Source organism: Drosophila yakuba, chromosome 2R (assembly GCF_016746365.2).
Source record: "Drosophila yakuba strain Tai18E2 chromosome 2R, Prin_Dyak_Tai18E2_2.1, whole genome shotgun sequence".
Taxonomy (NCBI): domain Eukaryota; kingdom Metazoa; phylum Arthropoda; class Insecta; order Diptera; family Drosophilidae; genus Drosophila; species Drosophila yakuba.
In genome coordinates, this window is record NC_052528.2 from 1,714,793 (window position 1) to 1,737,136 (window position 22,344).

The window sequence follows — 22,344 nt, forward strand, 5'->3', positions numbered from 1 at the left end:
TCATCGCTGCCTCATAACTCACTGAAACATAATTGTCAAAAAAAAACAATTATTTAGTTTCTCTCATGCTGAATTTGGATACTCCGTCATTTCGTGTTCCTTAAACAAACATTTCCTGAAGCAAAATCAGGTGTGAGTCCAAATTTTCTAATAAAATATGTATGTAACTCGTCGAGATATACAAAAACTGTATTTTAAAGCTGTGCATGGTAATATGGTCGATTGGCGGCCTACCCTGTGGTTATTGTAGATATGTCACTTCCCCTTAGCTTATGCTTCTATTGGGGTTGATTAATATTGTCGGGGTAGTGCTGTTGGATACTTTTATTGTTGACTTATTTTTAAATTTCAAAAAGATGATAGCAAAGCAAATTAAGAAACTTATGATTAATAAAATTATACCGACTTTTACATTATTATTTAATATTAGCTTTACAATGTCCTTATGGTGAATACAATGGGGTTAGATTAATTTCTGGGTCCAGGTTTTTGCCCCTATCACTATTTCTCCTATCTTTATTTTACATAGTTTTATTGCCTTTAATTGTAACATTAGTATTTGAATCTTAACAATCTTGCTATATGTTTGTATATACAGTTATAAATGCGGTAATGATACTGTTTAGTTCTGTGTTTAAATAAGAGTGCAAAAGTTATGGGAACAAAATTGCATATTGGTTTAGTTTTATGTATGATCCTTTTAATGTGCTGGGGCTGGCTGGCCTGGAATTTTCCAAATACGCTGAAAGATAAAACACGAACAGGCGAACTCTTGTCTTTTAGTAATTGCACGGCCGCGACCGGGCGTAATGTTTATTCGGCGAATACCAATTAGACACTAATGCTTATTTTAATTAGCTAAGCTCTCCCGAGCGCAGCGGAGCCTCTGTGGTGAAGAGCGGGAGAAAGCGGAGAGGGAGCGGAGAGCGGGTGACAGTCCTCGCCCCGTTACCTGGACATATTTTTGTTTTTGTGTTGTTTTTTTTTTTTTATAATATACTTATAAATTTTTTTTTTTTTTTTTTGTGTATATAAAATTGTATTTGTTATTTATTTATTTATTTATTATTTATTTATATGTATTGTGTAGATTTAAAAATATTGTGTCTCTTTGTAAATTCGTAAATTCATGAAATTTTTGTATTTTTTAATTTTTGTATATTATTGTCATCATTACCATATTCTGTTGATGTGGTTGATCAGACCAATCGGTTGCATGATGATGATAAGAATAATTTATGTGTTTTCTTTTGAATAAAATTGAGAGTTTAAATGTTTCGTATTTATTTGTTATTAAATGAAAAATTACGTTATTCGTTAAAAGTTTTTAATCTATCCTTATGAACCTTTTGAGTTTTGTTTTTATCGTCTTTTATTATTATATTGTTCGGTTCTTCTATTCCTACTATTATATATGGTCCTAAATATCTATTGTCTAATTTATGTCCTGTTTTATTTCTTAAAAGAAGTTTATCGCTAATTATTATTTCCTTATCTAGTACTTTCCTATCGTAGTAATCCTTATTTTTACGTTTATGGTTTTCTAACATTATTCTGGCTCTTTTGTATGCCATTTCTAATCTGTATCTAGATTCTATTGCGTAATTATCTATGTTGTATATAGGGTCTATGTTATTTTTAATGCTTAATTCTTTAGGTAAATTAGGTGTTTTACTGTATACTAATTCTTATGGACAATAGTTATGTGCCATTGATGGTGTAGTATTGAAACAATATACGAAATAGTTAAGCCATACGTCCCAATCAGTTTTATCGACTGATATGTATGAACGTAGATATTCATTTAGTGTTCTGTGGCTTCTCTCTACCGTACCAAGTGTTTGATGGTGGTGAGCTGTTGATGTAAGATTGTTTATTTTCAAATACTTACAAAGTTCGTTCATAATTGTGTTTCTATATTCTGTTCCCATATCGGTGATGAACGATGATCACATTTTAAAGTAATTATGTATTCATGACCATTGTCTGATTTGGGTAATGGTCCAACTGTGTCAATAGTGACTCTTTGTCAAATGCTTTAGTTGGTGTGTCTGTAGTTGTTAAAGGGGTCTTTATGTGCTTTGTTGTTTTTGCTTTCTGACATTCTGGACAATTACGTATGTACTGAGATATGAAATTTATCATCCCTTTCCAATAGTAATGTCTTTTGATTTTCGCTAGCGTTCTTGAAATGCCAGTATGACCTCCTTGAATAAGATCATTGTGAAATGTAGACAGTATTGCTTCTTTTTCAATATCATCAGATATTGTGGTCACCGGCTTGAGTAGCGCTACTCTTATTTGTTTTAAAAATTCATTGCCCATATTTTTGAAAGTTTCAGTTGAAATTAATTCAAAGATCTTTCCGCTCTGTGCCATTTTGAGTTGGCTGATACCAAGTATACCGGCTTCTTTTTCAAGCCTGTTGAAGAACTGACCTAAGTCGAGAGTTCCATTAGTATATAGGTCGCTAATCTCAATTCTTGCAATAATTTTCTTACCATGTTTAAAGAAACATAATGTGTCAGTTATATGCAAGGTCACTATTTTTCGTACATCGTCATTATTGATGACTTCATATACGTTGGGCTTAGAAGCATTTTCAAGTATTTGCCTTGACAAAATTTCTTGTTCTTTTTCATTTACTGCGCAGTTGTTTTGTCTACTCTGTTGTCTTGTAGTGACTTTCAAGACTTGTTTTTGCATATTTTTTAATTCATCGATGGTTATTCTTGATAACGCATCGGCTACATGATTATCCTTTCCTTTAAGATATTCTACTGTGAACTCATACTCTTCTAAATCAAGTCTCATTCTAGTGAGTTTGGAAGTAGGATTTCTCATTGCGAAGAGGTATGTTAAAGTCCTATGATCTGTTTTTACAACGAAATGTTTGCCATATATGTATGGTCTGAAGTACTTAATTTCCCAGTGTATTGCCGCTAATTCTTGCTCTGTAGTGTTTTTGTTACTTTCTCCCTTAGTGAAGCTGCGAGAGGCATATGCTACTGGTAGTTGTATCTCATCGTATGTTTGTGTTAATACTGCCCCGCAAGCTTGTTTACTTGCATCTGTTATTATGCAAAATTCTTTGCTGAAATCTGGGTATTGTAATAACGTTGGTTGTATTAATGATTGTTTGAGATATGTGAATGCATTTTGGCATTCTGCAGTCCACTCGAATTTTACATTCTTTTTACATAACCTTGTTATGTGACGAGAGTAGTCAGAAAAATTTTTGATGAAACGTCTATAATAATTGCAAAATGCAATGAATCTTCTTGCGCTGTCTGCGTCCGTAGGGACGGGGTTTTGTCAATGACTTCGTATTTCTTATCATCTGGCAAAATACCACGATCAGTACACTTATGACCTAGAAAAGTCACTTTATGCATGAAGAATGAACATTTGTCTGGGTGTAGTTTTAGGTTATTTTTTTTACATAGGTCAAAGACGTTAGTCAAATTTTTGATCATATGATTTTTGGAACAACCGATGACTATTAAGACATCCATATACAGGAATGCCTGTAAAGGTTCTAATCCAGAAAATGCCATTGTCATCATTCTTTGGAATGAATTGGGCGCAATTTTTAAACCATAGGGTAATCGCGTGAAGCGATAGGAGCCGTTGCTCGTTGAAAATGACGTTGCGTTTCTTGAGCTTTCATCTAGTTCTATTTGATGGAATCCTGACATTAAGTCTAGGCACGAGAAGTATCTTGCTCGTCCTAATTGATCAAAAATTTCGTCTATTCTTGGAAGTGGAAATTTGTCTGATAAGAGCTTTTTATTAATTTGTCTATAATCGATTACCAGTCGCCATCGTTTTGTTGCGGAACCTGGTAATGATTTCTTCGGTACTAGTAGCAATGGGCTGTTGTATTCAAAAACGGCTGGTTCTACTATTTTATCATCAATTAATTTGTTAACTTGTCTGTGTATTTCTTCTTTCTGTGATTCTGGTATTCTATAATTTTTTTGTATATCGGTTCATCATCTTTCAATCTTAATTTTTGTTTGTAAAAATTATTGGTACTTATAGATTCGGTTTCAAGTCTGAATATGTCTGTGTAATTTGTGCATAATTTATTTAGTTGTTTTTTAAACAATGGTGGGAAATTTTCGTTTAATTTTTGTAAAATATGTTCATTTCTTTCGTTATCTATTGTTTTTACTATTTCATATTTGTTAAGACTTTCAAATTGTATCTTATCAATATTTATTATTTGGTTTCTTTTGGTTGTGTTTATTATACGAATTACTGTGTTTTTACTAGTCGTTATTGTATTTGCAATAAAGATGCCTGTGTCTATTTCTTGATTAGGAATGAGGATCTGTTCATCGGGTGTATTCTTCTTCTGTATTAAAATCTAATTTGCAATTGTATTTCTTTTTAAAGTCTATTCCGATGATTCCATTGGTGGGTATTGGGAAATTAGAATTAACTATGTGGAAATTATGTGTTTTGTTGTTATTTGTTGCTAGTTCTATGTTTACTAGACCTAGAGAGGTTGTTGAACCATCTCCAACTCCAAAAATATTTGTTTTTGTATTTTGGTCTATGTCTTGGAAATTATCTGAGCTGTTTTTGATAAGTGAAATATCTGCTCCTGTATCTCTTAAAAATGTTAATTTTGTATTCGTATTATTATTATGCACATGTATAAAAATCTTGAAATTAAGATTGATTGTGTGAACCGTCTTATTTAGTTTTCCGAAGCTGTAGCATTTTGTGATTACTAGCAGTTTCGATTGCTCGGACATTGTTATTGTTGTTGTTATTTTGATTTTGTCTATTACCTCGGTTGGAATTATTCCTTCCTCGGTTGTTTCCTCTGTAATTTCCTCTGAAATTACCTCGGTTGTTGTAATTGGTATTGTAACCACTGCGGTTACCTCGGCCTCGGCCTCGGTAATGGCCGCGATAGTTGTTATTTCCCTTGGAGTTTTGTTGTCCACTATTGAAATATAGGACGCTACTGGGACTGCCTGTCATTTCAGTGGAGCAGTGTATGTATTTTCCTGCTGCATCACTGAATGTATTGTAATTACCAGCTTCGAGTATTATTCGTAGCTTTTCGTATTCACAATTTTTGGTCATTGCTTGTATTGACTCTTTAGTTGCGAAGTTATCCGCCATTTCGGCTGAAAGGCCTAAGTCAATATATTATATATTGTTTCTAATTGCTTACGCAAATTGTCAATTTCAGTTAAGTATTGGGAAGCTGTCTTCCCTTTCTGTTTAATATTTAGTAACTTTGCTTTTACAACTTCAGCTTATTCACCTTTTACATTACTATTTAGTATGTCAATGATGCCTCTGATGGTTGTTTCATTTTTTACTTTGTATAAAATTGGTCATATTATTATACCCGTTACTCGTAGAGTAAAAGGGTATACTAGATTCGTTGAAAAGTATGTAACAGGCAGAAGGAAGCGTTTCCGACCATATAAAGTATATATATTTTCGATCAGGATCAATAGCCGAGTCGATCTGGCCATGTCAGTCTGTCCGTCCGTCTGTCCGTCCGTATGAACGTCGAGATTTCAGAAACTACAAAAGCTAGAAAGTTGAGATTAAGCATACAAACTCCAGGGACATAGAAGCAGCGCAAGTTTGTCGATTCATGTTGCCACGCCCACTATAACGCCCACAAACCGCCCAAAACTGCCACGCCCACACTTTTGAAAAATGTTTTGAAATTTTTTCATTTTTGTATTAGTCTTGTAATTTTCTATCGATTTACCAAAAAACTTTTTGCCACGCCCCCTCTAACGCCCTCAAACCGCCCAAAGCTGATACGCCCACACTTTTGAAAAATGTTTTGATATTTTTTCATTTTTATATTGGTCTTGTAAATTTCTATCGATTTGCCAAAAAACGTTCTGCCACGCCCACTATAACGCCTACAAACCGCCAAAAACTGTGTTTAAGACTCTCCTTCTCCCTTCCACTAGCTGAGTAACGGGTGTCAGATAGTCGGGGAACTCGACTATACCGTTCTCTCTTGTTTTTGATTTTATTATCTCTACTGCTAGATCTTCCTGAGTTCCCTTTGTTCTATCTGTTATTCTTAACGCTGTTATAAAGCGTGTCAATGATGACTTTTTGCCATCGAATTCTGGTATTGTTGTCGAAAATTGTCGAACATATTCTCTATCTTTCTCAATTTGGTCTGGCATTTTGGTTTCGTTGTTTTTTATTTCAATGTCTTCAGGTAACGACTCAATATCGCTTTCGATTTCAATGTTGATATAACCTTTAGACTCCTCAAGATTTTGTAATTGGTTTTCATTTATATTAACCAATGCATGCAAATCTTCAGGTATTTAAATATCTACATTATGTCTGATGCTAATATTGATCAATCTTTTATTGAGAGATCTTAGTATTTTATGACAATGTTTCTTATGTGTTTCTGTTAATCTATCTTCTATAGATGTGATTATTCTACATATGTTATTGTATTCTTTTATTATTATCTTTATGTGTATTTCTAGAGTCTCTACTTTAATACACTGGTAGGCACAATTGTTTTGACGAAATTATCTTTCGTGTTTCTCAGTACTCTTTGATCAGCTTGAACTAAAACTCTTGCTACTTTTTTTTATATGCTATTATTAATATGCTATTTATGAACTTCTGTGCACTATTTGAAAGCTGCTGATCAAAGAGTACTGAGGAACACGATAGAACATTTCGTCAAAATAATTGTGCCTACCAGTGTAGGTACTTCTTTGTTTACACATTTATATGATTTGTCAAATACTGCTTTATTATGTTTTATTGACGCTGCTATTTTGGGCCATTTCAGGTGTACCCACTGTGAATCACTCATTTGGTGTTTCTTTTATATTCGCAACAATTTTGTCTACTAAAGTGGAATTCGGAATCATATAAATGTATTTGACAAGAAGGATGTCTACCTATTGTGTTTTTCCTTGATAAAAATGGTATTCTATACTGTAGTTTATATTCTGTATAGTCTTCTAAGTCATATCTATATTGTTTTATTTCGTAAGTACAGTTTATATCTTGTCTAGGCCATCTGCACGGCTCTGATATCTTTTCTTAAGTCGTTTATTATGTTCCTGATAAATCTTAAGGGTCAAACTCAAAATTGATATGACAGTCATAATCAATAACAAGATGGATATATTTTGTAGTTCATCTTTGTGATCAATTATTCTTACTTTATTAATTACATTGGCTGTTGGGTGATCTACTTTTGATTCAGTAGAACCCATTTTGGAAATATTAATTTGCAATAAAGAATAAATGAAATCTGTGTAATCTCTCAATTTATTGGAAATAAAGCTTGAAAAGTTTTTATAGTGAATATTGAAATTTAACGAATTTACTTTAAATATTAGCAACTTGTATTAAATATATACAAGTGCCAGAGACATGGAAATTTGATAGTTTTAATGTGGTTGGCTCACAAGTCAAAGTTTACATTTCATTAGAATTTATAAAAAAATCTCCAACCACATTTGTTAGTATATAGCCTGACAGTTTTGTTGTTAGTTTTTTTCAAGCAGCGGTTTCCCGCCTCGTCTTGGGTTTAGTTTAAATCTATGGCAAATTGGGGCATTTGCATTTAAGCAGCCCGTTTGCGTGTCTTCGCACTTTGGCGAAGTTCTTTTTCTATAATTTCCAAACGCTCTTTGTAGCGTTGCCGGGCTGATTCCTCCTTGGCCAACTGGGTCATTTCCTTGACCAGTTGGCGTTGTTGTAGTAATTTCACTCTACGTCCAGAGCGTTTATGTTTCCTGGGTTGGCGCTTCTCCTGACGTGCCCGGTACTCAGCTATTGTGAGTGGGCGTGGTCCATCGGCGGGGTTTAATCCAGCGTTAGCCGGTCCCTTTTTACCTCGGGTTGCGCCTCGGTCAATTGTGGCTCGTCTGCCATCAATTGCCGCTTGTGTCTGTGTGTTTTGTGTGTTTTTTTGTGCGTTTGGCTGTGCGTTGTTTGTTCTAATAGAACATTTGTTGTTGTGCATTAATTTTGCATTTAAATCGTCCAACAAGTAACAACTTGCACATTTTAATTCACAATGTATATATAATTTTTATCCACACACACACAACACAGAGACAGACTCGAGACCGAGTCACGGTCGCCATGTGATATCTTTTTAGTTGTAATAGAATTGGTTGACAGAGCTCAGAGCATCTGCTCTGTTTGAATCGGTTTATTCGAATGAATTTATATTGCTGTTCTTGGGTACAGCTACCCGTACATGGTGTGCTTAAGACTGTGTGTTTGTTATATTATATACATATAAATGTGTATGCAGAGGGCATACATAGCTTGACCACTTGAGCTGCAAAGTGCATGCTCAGCATTCTCACGCTCCGCGATCGGCTTATGTATAAGCGTTAGATGGTATTTCAAGAGCTGGAGTGTTTATGTAAGTGTTGGTGGTCTTTTGACATTATTTGTGTTTATTATAATTTATGTGACAAAGTGTCACAATGTATATACTTTACTTACATATTAACTCTACTCTACATATTGAAAGTGGAAAAAATAGTTCTCACAAAATAATTTCTTAGATTTTTGGATCCCTGGATGCAAAAGCATTGCATGGGACTGAAGGATTACCTCCTTGAATTCATATGACTTTATATTTATACCCGTTACTCGTAGAGTAAAAGGGTATACTAGATTCGTTGAAAAGTATGTAACAGGCAGAAGGACGCGTTTCCGACCATATAAAGTATATATATTCTTGATCAGGATCAATAGCCAAGTCGATCTGGCCATGTTCGTCTGTCCGTCCGTATGAACGCTGAGATCTCTACTGAGGAACTACTAAAGCTAGAAGGTTGAGATAAAGCACACAGACTCCAGAGACAAAGAAGCGGAGTTGTAATTTTCTATCAATTTGCCAAAAAAAATTTTTGCCACGCCCACTCTAACGCCCACAAACCGCCCAAAGCTGCGGTATGTGGTATTTGATATTTTTTCATTTTGGTATTGGTCTTGTAAATATCTATCTATTTGCCAAAACACTTTTGGCCCCGCCCACTATAACGTTCACAAACCGCCAAAAACTGTCAGTGTTTAAGACTCTCCTTCGCACTTCCACTATCTGAATAACGGGTATTAGATAGTCGGGAAACTCGACTATAGCGTTCTCTCTTGTTTTAATAAAGTTAGGCTTCTGAGTACCTATGTGGTACTTGGGTTGAAGTTTTTTTTATGAGCTTTCTGTATTGTTTCGAAATCAGCAGTCCCTTAGTGAAAATTACTTGTCTGTTGTAATTATTAGAAAAGCCAGTTTCTGTTATGAATATTAGTTTCTAGTTATCTTTTTGAGTCCGGTGCTGCGTAGCTTCAGCAAAGAACACTTCCCCTATATTAATTCTGGATGGATAAAGCATCTACTGCATCATTTTCTTTGCATTTGACGTATTTAATATAGAAATCGTATGCATTTAAATTTTCACCTCGTTTATTTGACGTTGGGCTCCTGCATCTTGTGTAACCAGCACAACGGTTGGTGATCACTTGCTATTTCAAAATGTCTTCCTGGCCAATTGTGTCTAAACGTTTTTGTTGCCCAAACAATAGCTAGCAGTTCTTTTTTGATCGTACTGTAGGTTGTTTCATGATTATTAAGTGTTCTACTGATATAGCTTTTAGGGCGACCTTCTAGAGAAAGCAAAGCTACATTACTAGCGCATGTTATGAAAACAAATTTTTTTTAAAGTCTGGTGATCGAAGTATGGGAATGCCTAAATACATTCCGGGCTTTTACTATATATTCTTGCATGCGTTTATCAGCCAAAATGGCATACGAGTGTAATCGTAGTGCCCTGTCTTAGTTGTGAAGGCTGTCTTAGAGATAGAATTGGAGTTAATTTCTATTTGGTGAAACGCTTTATTTAAATAAATTGTGGAAGAATTTTCTCTTAGCGGAAAATGCATTTGCGGATTCCAAGCGGTTCTGGTCGAATACAAACTGTCGGTTAAACGGTCTATGCTGGTATAAAATATAACCATAACATTGCGTCGTATGATGGTTGGAATGGTGTTGTATATCTTACAACTATGTATGTATTATAGTTGTTACTAATTTCTATGTGAGTTGCATTATGTGGTTTAACGGGATTTAAAACTGGATTTGCATTATTCCGCTATATAACTGGAACTGTATAAAACCCTTTCTCTTATAATATATTTATTAGCAATCTAAAATTCGGAATTTCACATTTAATTATTCTTAAATGTATATGATTTAGCAAATCTTAGACTTAAGGTTTCTATACTACTTCGTATTAGTTCGTTATACAAAGTGATTTCTGCTTACTACCAAACATAACATAAAAGCCGGTCAAACAAATAAACAATGAATAAGTATTCCAGTGAATTTTTTTTTATGTGGATAGACAAAAGAACAGCAGTGACTTTGCCAAAAGAGTGCACAATTCGAGTATTCTAAAAATCGGGTAGCGGCCGAAGAGTGCCACCGAACTTTACTTAGTATATATTCTTTTTTTTTTGTTTGTGTATATTACGTTACTGTTCAGTTTACAAATTATTGGTGCAGAAATGTATGCGTATGTATAATTCCATCAAAATATATAGCAACACCCAGGATTCAACGCGTCGAGATCTCAACGGAAGACGCTGCAATGATCGGGGAGTCTGAACGAGGTGCGTAGGCTTAGCTGTTCGGAGTAAACTGCTCCTCCTACTCTGTTCTGTAGTTTTGACCCATCCGTATAGAAGCATATAGCATTCTGGGGCCAGGTATTTTTGAGTTCCAATCGTCCCTCTCTGGGGATGATTGTGTTGGAAGGTGTTTGTATGTACTCCGTAGGAGTGCAGTAATCTGACCTGGAGGGGACTATTTGAATGTTTTATAGGATAAATGAGTGACCCACTTCTTGTGGGTTCCACCGTCCACCATACCACGACTCCGTACAGTAGTATTGGTCTGACAATGGCCGTATATATCCAGTTTACTATATAGGATGTCATGCCCCATTTGAGCCCTATTGCTTTCTTGCACGTGAAAAGTGCTATTGAAGCTTTTCTATATCTGCCTGTGAGGTTCAAGTTCCAGTTTAGTTTCCTGTCAAGTATTACGCCCAGGTATCTTGCGCTGTTACTGAAGGAAAGTCTTTCCTACTTCCTAGTGAAGAGAACCAGCTCGGTCTTTGAGGGGTTAATTCCTAATCCTTTTTTTTTTTTGGTCCAGCTGGACAAAACACTGAGTTTTTCGCTTATGAGATCGCATGGCGTTTGAGGGTATTTGCCTGTGAAGATGATAGCAACGTCATCCGCATAGGCTATCATCCGTGTTGCGTGTCTGTGATGAGACTAGGGTTAAGAGTTGATCTCAGATGCAGGCCGATGATTCTTTCAAGGGTCTTTAGTAGGAAGGATGACAGACTGATTGGTCTGAAGTCCTTGGGGGTCGTGTGTGATGGTTTCCCAGCTTTGGGGATGAAGACTTTACGGGACTCTAGCCACGATTGTGGTAGGTGTCTAAGAAGTAGGGACCGTTTAAAAATGTCATGAAGCCAGTTTATGGCTATATTTCCCGCATGCTGGATTTGTGCGGGTATAATTTTGTCTGTACCTACAGATTTGAATGGTTTAAAGCTGTGTATGGCCCAATGGAGGACCTTTGGGTCTATGCACAGTTCGATACTTGCCAGTGTCGTTTGTTTGTTGGGGGGTGAGAGCGTTTTGGCTGTTTCCTGAGAAGTGAGTATCTAGAAGTATCTCCAGAGATTCCTCACTCGTGCTGGTCCAGGAGCCATCTGCTCTTTTAAGGTAGCCTAGGGTTGTGGCCGATTTGGATAGTATTTTTCTAAGTCTGGCTGCTTCAGTTGTGTTTTCAGTTTCTGAGCAGAAGGAATGCCACGAGTTTCGCTTTGCTTTCCTGATGGCTTTTTTTTTATTTTGCAAGGGCTATCTTGTAGGTGGACCACAGGGCCATGAGAACAACATGCGCTCGCTATTCCAGCAGATTGCACGGATCACAGGAACCCATCACAAACAGAACAAACCAGTCAGAGATCTAGAAGGTAACCGCGCCAACACTTCATGGAAATTAGCCACACCACATCACCAAACGTGGCCATAGACTACAGGAGTGTTGTGCCTTCAAGTGGGAGTAGCAGGATACCCTCTGCACCCCCAAATGTAAGAGAAATCGTGAATGCAATAAAGAAGCTGAAGCACAACAGGGCAGCTGGCGAAGACAACATACCAGCCGACCACACAGGAGTTGCGTAGACCAAGCAAATACACTACGCATAATAACCGAGCAAGCTGTGGAATGGAGAGCCCCGCTTTACCTCCTGTTCATCGACTTCAAGAAGGCATTCGACTCAGTTGAAAGAGCAGCAATATGGCGGGCACTTGCAAGAAAAGGAGTACCTGCAAATATCATCGCCATCATCAAATCGATGTATGACGATGCCGACCTGTCGGCACTGCACAATGGAAAAACTAGTGCAACTTTCCAGACAAACACCGGAATTCGGCAAGGATGCCCGCTGTCACCACTCCTCTTCAACACCGTAGTCGACGAGCTAATGAGCGAAGTATGCTCTTCCAAGCGCGGAATTACGTGGAACCTCACCAGACACCTTGAGGACTTGGACTACGCAGACGACATCTGTCTCATATCGCACAGACTCGATGACATACAGAGGAAAAGGACCTCGTCAGGATAGATAGCAGCGTAGGGCTCGAGATAAACATAGTGAAAACAAAAGCTATGCGCTTCAACCACTCCAGCCAAGGAAACATCAACATAAATGGGAACCCAATCGAGTTCATTACCAGTTTCCCATACTTTGTCTTCATCATATCCAGCAGTGGTGGAGTGGATGATGATGTCTCCAGTCGTCTTGGCAATGCCCGCTCAGCATTTGGGAGATTATACCGCATATGGAGAGACCGACAAATCAGCCGACGAACAAAGCTCAGGATCTACAATGCGTGTGTGAAATCCATACTGCTATACGGAAGTCAGACATGGCTCGCCACGAAAAAAATAACGCAGAACCTACAGACTTTCAGCAACAAATGCCTGAGAGTCATATGTGGCCAAACAGAATAGCCAACACAGAACTGTGGCGCGTTACAGACGAGTCCCCGATTCACATACAAATAAGGAAGAAAAAATGGATGTGGATAGGTCACGCTCTCAGAAGAAACCCGAGTAGCATAGTGAGGATGGCACTAGACTGGAACCCCCAAGGAAGCAGGCGAGTAGGAAGGCCAAGAGCAACCTGGAGAAGAACCGCTCACCAAGAACTAGCCCAAATAAACTCTACATGGGCAAGTGCAAAACAGACAGCTCAAAATAGAGTTAGATGGAAAGCTCTCGTAGAAGCCCTAAGTTCCCGAGAGAAATAAAAGGAATTAAAAAAAAAATAGAAAATGCCAAATATAAATCGTTCACCCGGCAAATATATTTTCCTGTATTGCTCGGATATTAATTTGTGTTTGTTTTTTAGAAGTACTTACAACGCGGAGAAAAGATTCCAATTCCAAAATACAATTTTTTGCTACGTTCTAATAAATATTTTTTCGACCGTGTTCCACATTCCAAGTGTTCCAGCCGTAAATCAGGTGGACCTGATTACCATAAATCACCGGTCATTTATACAATTCGCTGCTCACTCCAAGTCAACTGTCCAATAAGTCCAAACTACGACGTTTCCACTTCGTAAATTTTACGCCACTCTCACCACGGGTGAGAACCCGTTATATCCTATACGGTCTTTTTCCGCTGCTTTCTACCGTTCACGGCGGCAAGTTTAAATTTATTAAGTGCAGACTATCGTAGACAGATTCGTATCTGTCCACATCTGCAAAAGTGTGACCGCGCTCCAAAACAGCTTCCTTTCCATTTCGCATTTCTTCGATTATGCCCATCGGGGACGATAAGAAGAAATTGTCCGCTGACAAACCCAGGTCTATTTTTCCACCACAAGGGCCGAAGAGTCCAAGAATTCCAAGCATTTCGGTGAAAACGCCTGCGCAGATTTCCGACGACTGTGCTACTCCATCCAAAGCCACAGTACAGCGCACAGCTAAAAATATGGCAGCTTCCGATCTAGCGCTAGCCAAATTCATTTCGGTTTATGATCGCTTAAGCGAATTTGAGGCTCAGATCAACACTCCGGAATCTGCAGTTCCAACCGACACGATGCTTAGCGTCCGTCGCGACCAAGTCCGAATCCTATGGGACAAGATTGAAAAGGAATTCGACATCTGCTCAGAGTGCCTTGTGTCAGCAGGCGAAGCGGCAGCAGGCATCATGCCTATTCTCAGGGCTAAATACAGTTATTGCTATTCAGTCTATGAAAGGTGTGTTGCCCAGCTCGATGATAAAATCGAGCAGGGCACGTCTCAGTCCATCCCAGCCGCGAACGCTGCGCCCCAGGCCTACATTTCCTCTGGTTGTCTGTTGCCTCCATGCGATGGAGAAGTTTTCGCAGGCGACTATCTTCGCTGGCCGACTTTCCGGGATCTTTTCACAGCCATTTATATCAATAATCCACGGCTGACTCTGGTTGAAATGTTATTCCGTTTAAATGCCAAAGCAAGTGGCGACGCGCATGCCATCGTTTCCATTTCGCCTATTACCAACGAGGGTTTCCGCTCTGCGTGGGAAAACCTAATAGAGCGTTTCGAAAATAAACGATTGTTGGTAAACAGTCAATTGAAAATACTGTTTAATGTGCAGTCGATACCACAGAAATCTGGGGCGGCCTTGAAGGTACTGCAAAGTACTGTTCAAGGTTGCTTGACTGCCTTAGAACTGTCAGGCATCAACACTGAGAACTGGGACTGCCTGCTGGTATATCTGTGTTCATCCAAGCTCCCGAAGATAACTCTCTCCTTATGGGAGCAGTCGCTCCATAAGAAAGCCGACATCCCGACATGGGCAGAGCTGAATACCTTCCTCACAGAACGTCATCGAACCCTAGAGGTCATCGATGATGTGAGACCGTCCGTAACAAGTCAGTCGCATTCCAAAGCGATGAACTCAAGTGGGCCCTCTAGAAAACTAAATTCCTATGAGACGAAAGTGGCTCCAAAATCGAAAAGTTGCGACTTGTGCAACAAAGAAAACCATCCTGTCCGTGTATGTCCGCGTTTTCTCCAAATGTCGGTTGACGACCGGTCAACCTACATTAAACGGAAGCAGTTATGCTTAAACTGCTTTGCAAAGGGACATCAGCTTCGTGAGTGCAAAAGCACGCACAATTGTTTTACTTGCCGTGGCCGGCATCACACGTTGTTGCACCGAAACAACCCCTTTTCCAGTAATTCAAGCCCTTTAAATCCTGCAAGGCCAATTTCCGCTAATCAGGCCAATTTCGTTCCAAATGAGCCAGCCGGTGTTCAAAATTATTTCGCCACGGGCTCAAGAGCTATCCTTCTTAGCACTGCCGTAATCAATATTTCCCATCTTGGCACTAAATTTAAGGTACGCGCCCTGATCGACTCCGGATCAGAGGCAACATTCATAACCGAGCGACTTTTCAATCTAATTAGATTGCCATTCCAGGTGGTTCAAGCCCAAGTCTCAGGCTTAAACCAAACAGTAGCAGCTCAGTCCAAGAAGCTCTGCAGTTTCACCATCCGATCTCCGACTAGGCCCGCGTTGCAGTTGGAGACGACGGCCTATGTCCTCCCACATCTAACCGGAAATCTGCCTTCCTACCCAATTCCGCAAAATTTCCTTCGGGATCTTCCTGATTTTCCACTGGCGGATCCAAATTCTATGAGAGCGCACAAATAGATGTCCTTATCGGAGCCGACATTCTGCCTTCGGTGCTTCTGAGAGGAGCAAAAACCAACATGTGTGGCTCTCTCTTGAGGCAAGAGACCATTTTCGGCTGGGTACTAGCTGAGGCCAGTGTCAGCCTCAGCACAAAGCAGAATATTCTCCTTTTCGACGCAGATCGCCCACGCGTATGATAATTCCCTGGACAAACTACTCACAAAGTTTTGGGAGGTGGAGAATTTACCAACAAAGTTGGTAAAAGAATCCGATTCCATGTGCGAGAAGAATTTCCTTCAAACGACCACGAGAGACGAGTGCGGCAAATATGTCGTTACTCTGCCTTTTCGCGACTCAGAATATCGGTTCTGGACTAGGGCATTCCAGGATTTTCGCGTTGGCTCAGTTTTTAAGAAATGAGCAGCGTCTAAAAAGAGATGAGGCCTTGAAGGCGAGATACGATTCGGTGATCCAGGAATAACTCGACTTAAAGCACATGCGACAAGTTCTTCCTACCCATGATTGCAACGCCTATTATATGCCACATCACGCCGTCTTAAAACCGGAGAGCGTAACTACTAAACTTCGTGTAGTATTCAATGCCTCCAGCCCTTCATCGAATGGTACCAGTTTAAATGATATCCTTCATGCTGGCCCTGTCTTAAAGTCCGACTTGACCAATCAAATTCTGAAGTGGCGCTATTTCCGATACGTGTTCAGCGCCGATATCGAGAAAATGTATCGGCAGATCTGGGTAGATCCGAAACACACTCCATTCCAGCGAATACTTTTCCGTAACAATAGAGGGGAAATCAGAGATTTCAAATTGAAAACAGTAACCTTTGGAGTCAATTGCGCGCCTTTCCTGGTCATCCGAGTACTGCAGCAGCTAGCAGCTGACGTAGAACTCAGCCATCCAAAAGCTAGCAATATCATTCGAAATTTCATGTATGTGGATGATGTTTTAGCCGGAGCGGACTCCACGGAAGAAGCTCAGCTCATGGTGCAAGAGCTCCGAGACGCTCCGAATTCCGCCGGATTTCCATTGAGGAAATGGACCTCCAACCAAAAGGAAGTTTTAGCGGCCATTCAGAGCGACCATTTCTTAAATACTGATTTTTTCGAGATCGATGCAGAAAGCACTGCCAAAAACCTCGGTATTCGCTGGAAGGCAACCTCCGACGAATTCATCTTCGTCCCGCCAGAGTTGGCTGTTGAAATGTCCTTTACAAAACGCCAAGTCCTGTCCCAAATTGCCAAATTGTTCGACCCTGCAGGCTGGTTAGCGTCGTTTATCGTTCGAGCTAAAATTTTCATGCAGGAGATTTGGCTGCAGGAGCTTGGGTGGGACGAAAACATTCCAAATGAGCTTTTTCAGCGATGGCTTAATTTTCTTCGAAGTTATTCGGTTTTAGAGCAGATACGCATTCCACGCTGGCTCTCGTTTCATCCAGAGTTCAAAGTCGAGCATCATGGCCTTTGCGATGCATCGCAAAAGGCTTATGGGGCGGCAATAAATGTCCGCGTAGAAGTGGGGGGCCTCATTATGGTGCAACTCCTAACCGCGAAGACCCGGGTAGCACCAGTCAAAACGGTTTCGCTCCTAAGACTGGAGCTGAGCGGAGCGTTATTGCTTTCCGAAATGGCTACAGCCATCATTTCACAGATGCCTACGATAAATTCCGAACTTTACTGTTGGATGGACTCCACGATAATGCTTGCATGGTTAAGCAAGCCAGCGTGCCAGTAGACCACATTTGTAGCCAATAGGGTGACGAAGATCGCCCAGGCCACAAAAACAGAGCAAGTAGAGGGTTTCCCTCCAAGATCTAGCCGATAGCCAGTTATGGTGGCACGGACCGACTTGGATGCAAAATCCACGCAACCAATGGCCAACTCAGGTCGACAACGCTCCGGTGACCGACGTGGAGAAGGGTGCTCTAAAGTCCATCTCGCAAAAGCTCCTTCTGAAGAGTTGTTGGCACGTTTCTCCAAGCTTGAGAAAGCTCTACGGGTCCTTGCTTATGTTCATCGCTTCATTCAGCGGTGCAAGAAGCAGACATCTCCATCTGATGTGCATTTGCTGGCCACTGAAATCGCCGCCGCCGAGCGGTTCCTAATTTCGAACACTCAGCGCAGAGAATTCCCTGTGGAATATCACTGCCTAAGTGAAAAGCGTCCAGTGCCAAGTTCAAGTGCCATTCTAAGCAGGAACCCGTTTCTAGATCCGCAAGGACGGATCAGGGCGTGCGGCCGTGTGGCGGCTTCCGAAAGCCTTTAATACAATGAACGGCATCCAGTGATTCTTCCGCTTTCTCGCCACTTTGCGAATTTCACTCATCGCATAACTCTCCATGGTGGTAACCAGTTAATGGTGCGCCTCATCCGGTCGAAATACTGGATTCCGAGAATTAGGAACCTGATGAAAGCAGTAGTAAATTCGTGCAAAGTATGTGTTATCCACAAAAATCGGTTGCAAAGCCAACTAATGGGTCTCCTGCCCAAAGAAAGAGCATCGTTCTCCCGACCATTTACATATACTGGCATGAATTACGCCGGTCCGTTCGATATAAAGAACTATACGGGAAGAGCATGTCTTATTACAAAGGGGTATGTGTTTGTTTTTGTTTGTTTCTCCAACAAGGCCATCCATTTAGAGCCTACATCTGACTTAACGACCGAAAAGTTTCTTGCCGCTTTCGCTCGTTTTGTATCCAGAAGAGGGTGTCCACGTCAAGTCCAGTCAGTCAATGGCAAAACCTTTGTTGAGATGCAATGGCAATTTATTTCTCCGGGGGCACCCCATATGAAAGGCCTTTGGGAAGCAGGCGTAAAAAGTTTTAAGACGCTATTTTACAAATGCACTGCCACACGAAAATACACGTTCGAAGAACTCTCCACGCTTTTGGCAAAAATATAAGCATGCCTTAACTCCAGGCCGCTCTCTCCTATGTCTGAGGATCCGACAGATTTGCTGGCTCTGACGCCAGGTCATTTCCTTATCGGGGGACGCCTTATGTCCACGGTGGAACCCGAAGAAAAAGGAGAAACGAAATCCATTCTTAATCGGTGGCAGCATTTGAAAGCTATCCATCAGCAGTTCCGTGTGCGATGGAAAGAAGAGTACCTCAAAGAACTCCACAAGCGCACTAAATGGCAGGCCCCGTCCAAAAATCATCAAGGACGACAACTTACCCTCTAATGAGTGGCGGCTCGGCAGAATTGAGTCTGTCTTCCCAGGAGCCGACGGCAACGTCCGTGTAGTAAATATCCGTACTGCACGTGGAGTTGTTAAACGTCCAGTGGCAAAAATGGTGCTTTTGCCGACGGAGTCTTCCGAATCTTCTCAATAATAGGCGCTCCTCTCGTCCTTAGTTGTAGTTCACTAGCACTAATCATCCATTATTTTTCATTTCGTTTTCGATCTCCTTTCGACATTCAACTAAGCGCAGCATGGCCCCTCGTTAACAAAACGCACGTAGTGCTCCTGCCTTGGAGAGCAGACGTACCCGAGGTATTCAATCCTACCGATGACGAGTCTGCCGCGGTATCCATCCTCTTCGGATGTTGGAGACCGGGACGAAAGCCCTCGAGACCGCATCACTCATCGATCCGTGCACCCCCATGAGCTGCATCGACGCTTCGTTGGCGTCAGCCTTTAAGTTACCGATGACCAGTGTTGGCGACGAGAAGGTCTGAACGACGACGATTTGCTCCAGGGTCGACGCTGGAACAAAGCTGGAGGTCGTGCTCAAGATCGAGCCCAGTGTGCGAATCGGCACACCTGTACGGGCATTGAGCGACACAGTGGTGTCCAAGTTCCAGGACATCATGCTGGCTGATGACCAGTTCCATGGGCCTGCTACCGTCTCCATTGTCCTGGGAGCAGACATTCTGGGGACTGGGGACTCCTTAGGGATCCCTTAGGGAATCCTTAGGGTATGGTACTGAAGGGTACAAAACCACACACACTATTATAACAGCTCACACACACACATTAATGTCGAAGTACAAAATGTAATCAAAGATCGAGAGCCATTCGATTAAGCTTAGCTGCTATCTATGCACAGCAGTATGTACCAAAGTCTTGACTCTATGGCAAGCCAACGTCCCCTAAACATTCCATCACTTGGCGATCCAACGGAAATAAAAAACTTTTCCACCCACGCAATCGTCTCCGGATTCTCCAATTACTTTTATTTTTCGGGAGCTTCTCTCTTCCTGGGAGAATAGGCGTTTATAACTTAATTCTCTTGAACTTCGCTCTTAAGCTATCCCAATCTGCTTATATAAACGCAAACATATATTCATGTTCCGTACTGAGTAAGCTATTGCGATACCCCTTCTAAGCCAACTTCAACTTTGATGTCCATTATCCAACCTAGTGATAATCCAAAGGCTAGTTCTTCCTTTAATGGAATAAATAAAAAGTTTAATAATAAAAAAGAAAACAACTCTGTTCTCTTTTTATTAAACCCTCGGTCTTAACTCGTAAATATAAATAAATGTATAAAAATCCTGAGCCCAGCCAAAAATAAAGAATATTAAATAAAAATTGGCTGGTTTGGATCTGACGACAGTCAGACAACAGATAACACAGCCAATGTGGTCAATAATGTAAAGATAGTCGACCATACAGAAGACAATAAAATATTAAAAAGATGGTATATGAGCAGGCGAATAATTTGGATAAGATTAAAAAAACAAATTGCCAAATTTGTATAAATTAACGACAAAAACCAATATACCTAGATATATGCATAGATGTATGCAAAATATATAAAATGAATAAATAAAGAACAAAATAATAACATAAAGCAAACACAAAGAAATTAAGAAAAAAATTCAATAAAGAAAATAAAATATATTTAGAAATATATGAAAAGTATGGAAGAATTAGTTGAGGAAACAATAAGAAGGGAGCCATTGATCATTTAAAGAGCAATACAGAGTAGAGTAGAGTACATAGACACGTTTGACTTATATGCACTGCTCGAGCTTTTTCCAGTTGGAAAAAGCCATGGTATTATACATTTTACCTTACGTCAAAGTAAAACAAGTAATAGAATATAATACCTATCTAGATGAAACAACGATTTTTAAACTTCTGCATAGATAAATTTATATTAACATATAATTGGACTGGTACGAGATACTAAACAAACTTATAGAAATAAAAACGACTTTCGATAAGTGCATAAGCCAGAATCGGGAAGTGCAACAAGGCACTCTTAATAAATATGCACAAATATAGAGTGCGAGCACACCAATTAATACACATAGAAAGAAAGAGACTAAAAAAAAGTCATCTAACACAATAAGTAAAATTTTTAAACAGGTTCCGTTAGAACTTGCGAAAATGTCAAAATACGACTTAATTTGACTTAGAGTGGGCATGGTAACATGAATTAACAAACTTGCGCTGCCTCTATGTCTCTGTATGTTTAATCTGCACTTTCTAGCTTTTGTAGTTCCTGAGATCTCAGCGCTTATACGGACGGACGGACAGACGGACGGACAGTCGGACATGGTCATATCGAATCGGCTATTGATCCTGTTCAAGAATATATATACTTTATATGGTCGGAAACGCTCCCTTCTGTCTGTTACATATTTTTCAACGAATCTAGAATCTAAACACAGTGTCCGGATCTGCTGCAATCTCTAGAGAATATGTGGGACAAATTTCGTCCGCAATTCTTGAGACTGACGGCTCTCCGTTTAACAGACCTCACAAGAGGAGATCATAAATTGCTAGCAGTTGAGGTTATCAAGACAAAGTAAACTGATCCCTTGTCATATAAATTCGAAAATGAAAGGACCATTATCGGTACAATAAAAATGTGTATTAAGGGCATCAGTTAAAGACAAATCGCCTGATGCCATTAACGATATGCTGCTTAATACACAACAGCGTGGCAAAACTGCAGCGCAATATATCCACCTACCTACGTAGGTGGCTTATATAGATGGTATACATTTTAATAGTGCATATAAATTCGCTACAAAGGAAGCGATCTCTGCAATGACAAAGAATTGTGAGCACAATAAGCTCAAGACCATACTGGAAGCAGGAAATTCAAGACCATGAATATTATTATTGAAAAATTTATACACTGCTTTACCGAAATGACCGGCTATTCGAATGGTGTATTATTCTACAGCAATAGAGGACAAAATCGAGTAAATAATAACCGATAAAACTACCAAAACAGAGGTAATGGCCGAGATTATTATAACTATAATAATAATAATTAAAGAAGCCGAGGAACCCCCTTGAACAATCGCCAACCCAAAGGCTGCAAAAAATTAATATTAATTTAAGCATTTTAATTGAGTACCAAATCATTTTAAGCTCTATCCATAGACTCAGGTGCAGAAATTTCACTTCTTAAATGCAGAAACAATAACCTTAATGATTTAAATTCACTAAATACAACTAGTATATCAGGAATTGGCAAGGGACAATTGAGTCTCTAGGTGGTATAAACTTGAAAAATTGGCAAATGCAGCAATACCGTTTGAATTCCATATAGTACCTTAAAATTTTCTTAAACCTGGGGATGATACAA

The 22,344-nt window shown here is 39.7% G+C and overlaps 2 protein-coding genes across 2 annotated transcripts; both read left to right on the forward strand.

The window, feature by feature from the left end:
- Positions 1-13,890: 13,890 nt before the first annotated feature.
- On the forward strand, positions 13,891-16,253 carry LOC122319538. Its single transcript, XM_043206923.1, has 2 exons — positions 13,891-15,134; positions 16,150-16,253. Exons 1-2 carry the CDS (start codon positions 13,907-13,909, stop codon positions 16,251-16,253), a joined length of 1,332 nt encoding a protein of 443 aa, XP_043062858.1. The 5' UTR covers positions 13,891-13,906.
- LOC122319553 lies at positions 15,233-18,971 on the forward strand. Its single transcript, XM_043206953.1, has one exon. It carries the CDS (start codon positions 16,269-16,271, stop codon positions 17,520-17,522), a length of 1,254 nt encoding a protein of 417 aa, XP_043062888.1. The 5' UTR covers positions 15,233-16,268; the 3' UTR covers positions 17,523-18,971.
- Positions 18,972-22,344: the final 3,373 nt, after the last annotated feature.

Bases quoted from the DNA above. Each gene is read 5' to 3' on its own strand.
- LOC122319538 (XM_043206923.1), top strand. From the start codon at position 13,907: ATGCCCATCGGGGACGATAAGAAGAAATTGTCCGCTGACAAACCCAGG. The intron at 15,135-16,149 runs GTCCGCGTTTTC...GTTCTGGACTAG, and splicing joins AAACCATCCTGTCCGTGTAT to GGCATTCCAGGATTTTCGCG.
- LOC122319553 (XM_043206953.1), top strand. From the start codon at position 16,269: ATGCGACAAGTTCTTCCTACCCATGATTGCAACGCCTATTATATGCCA.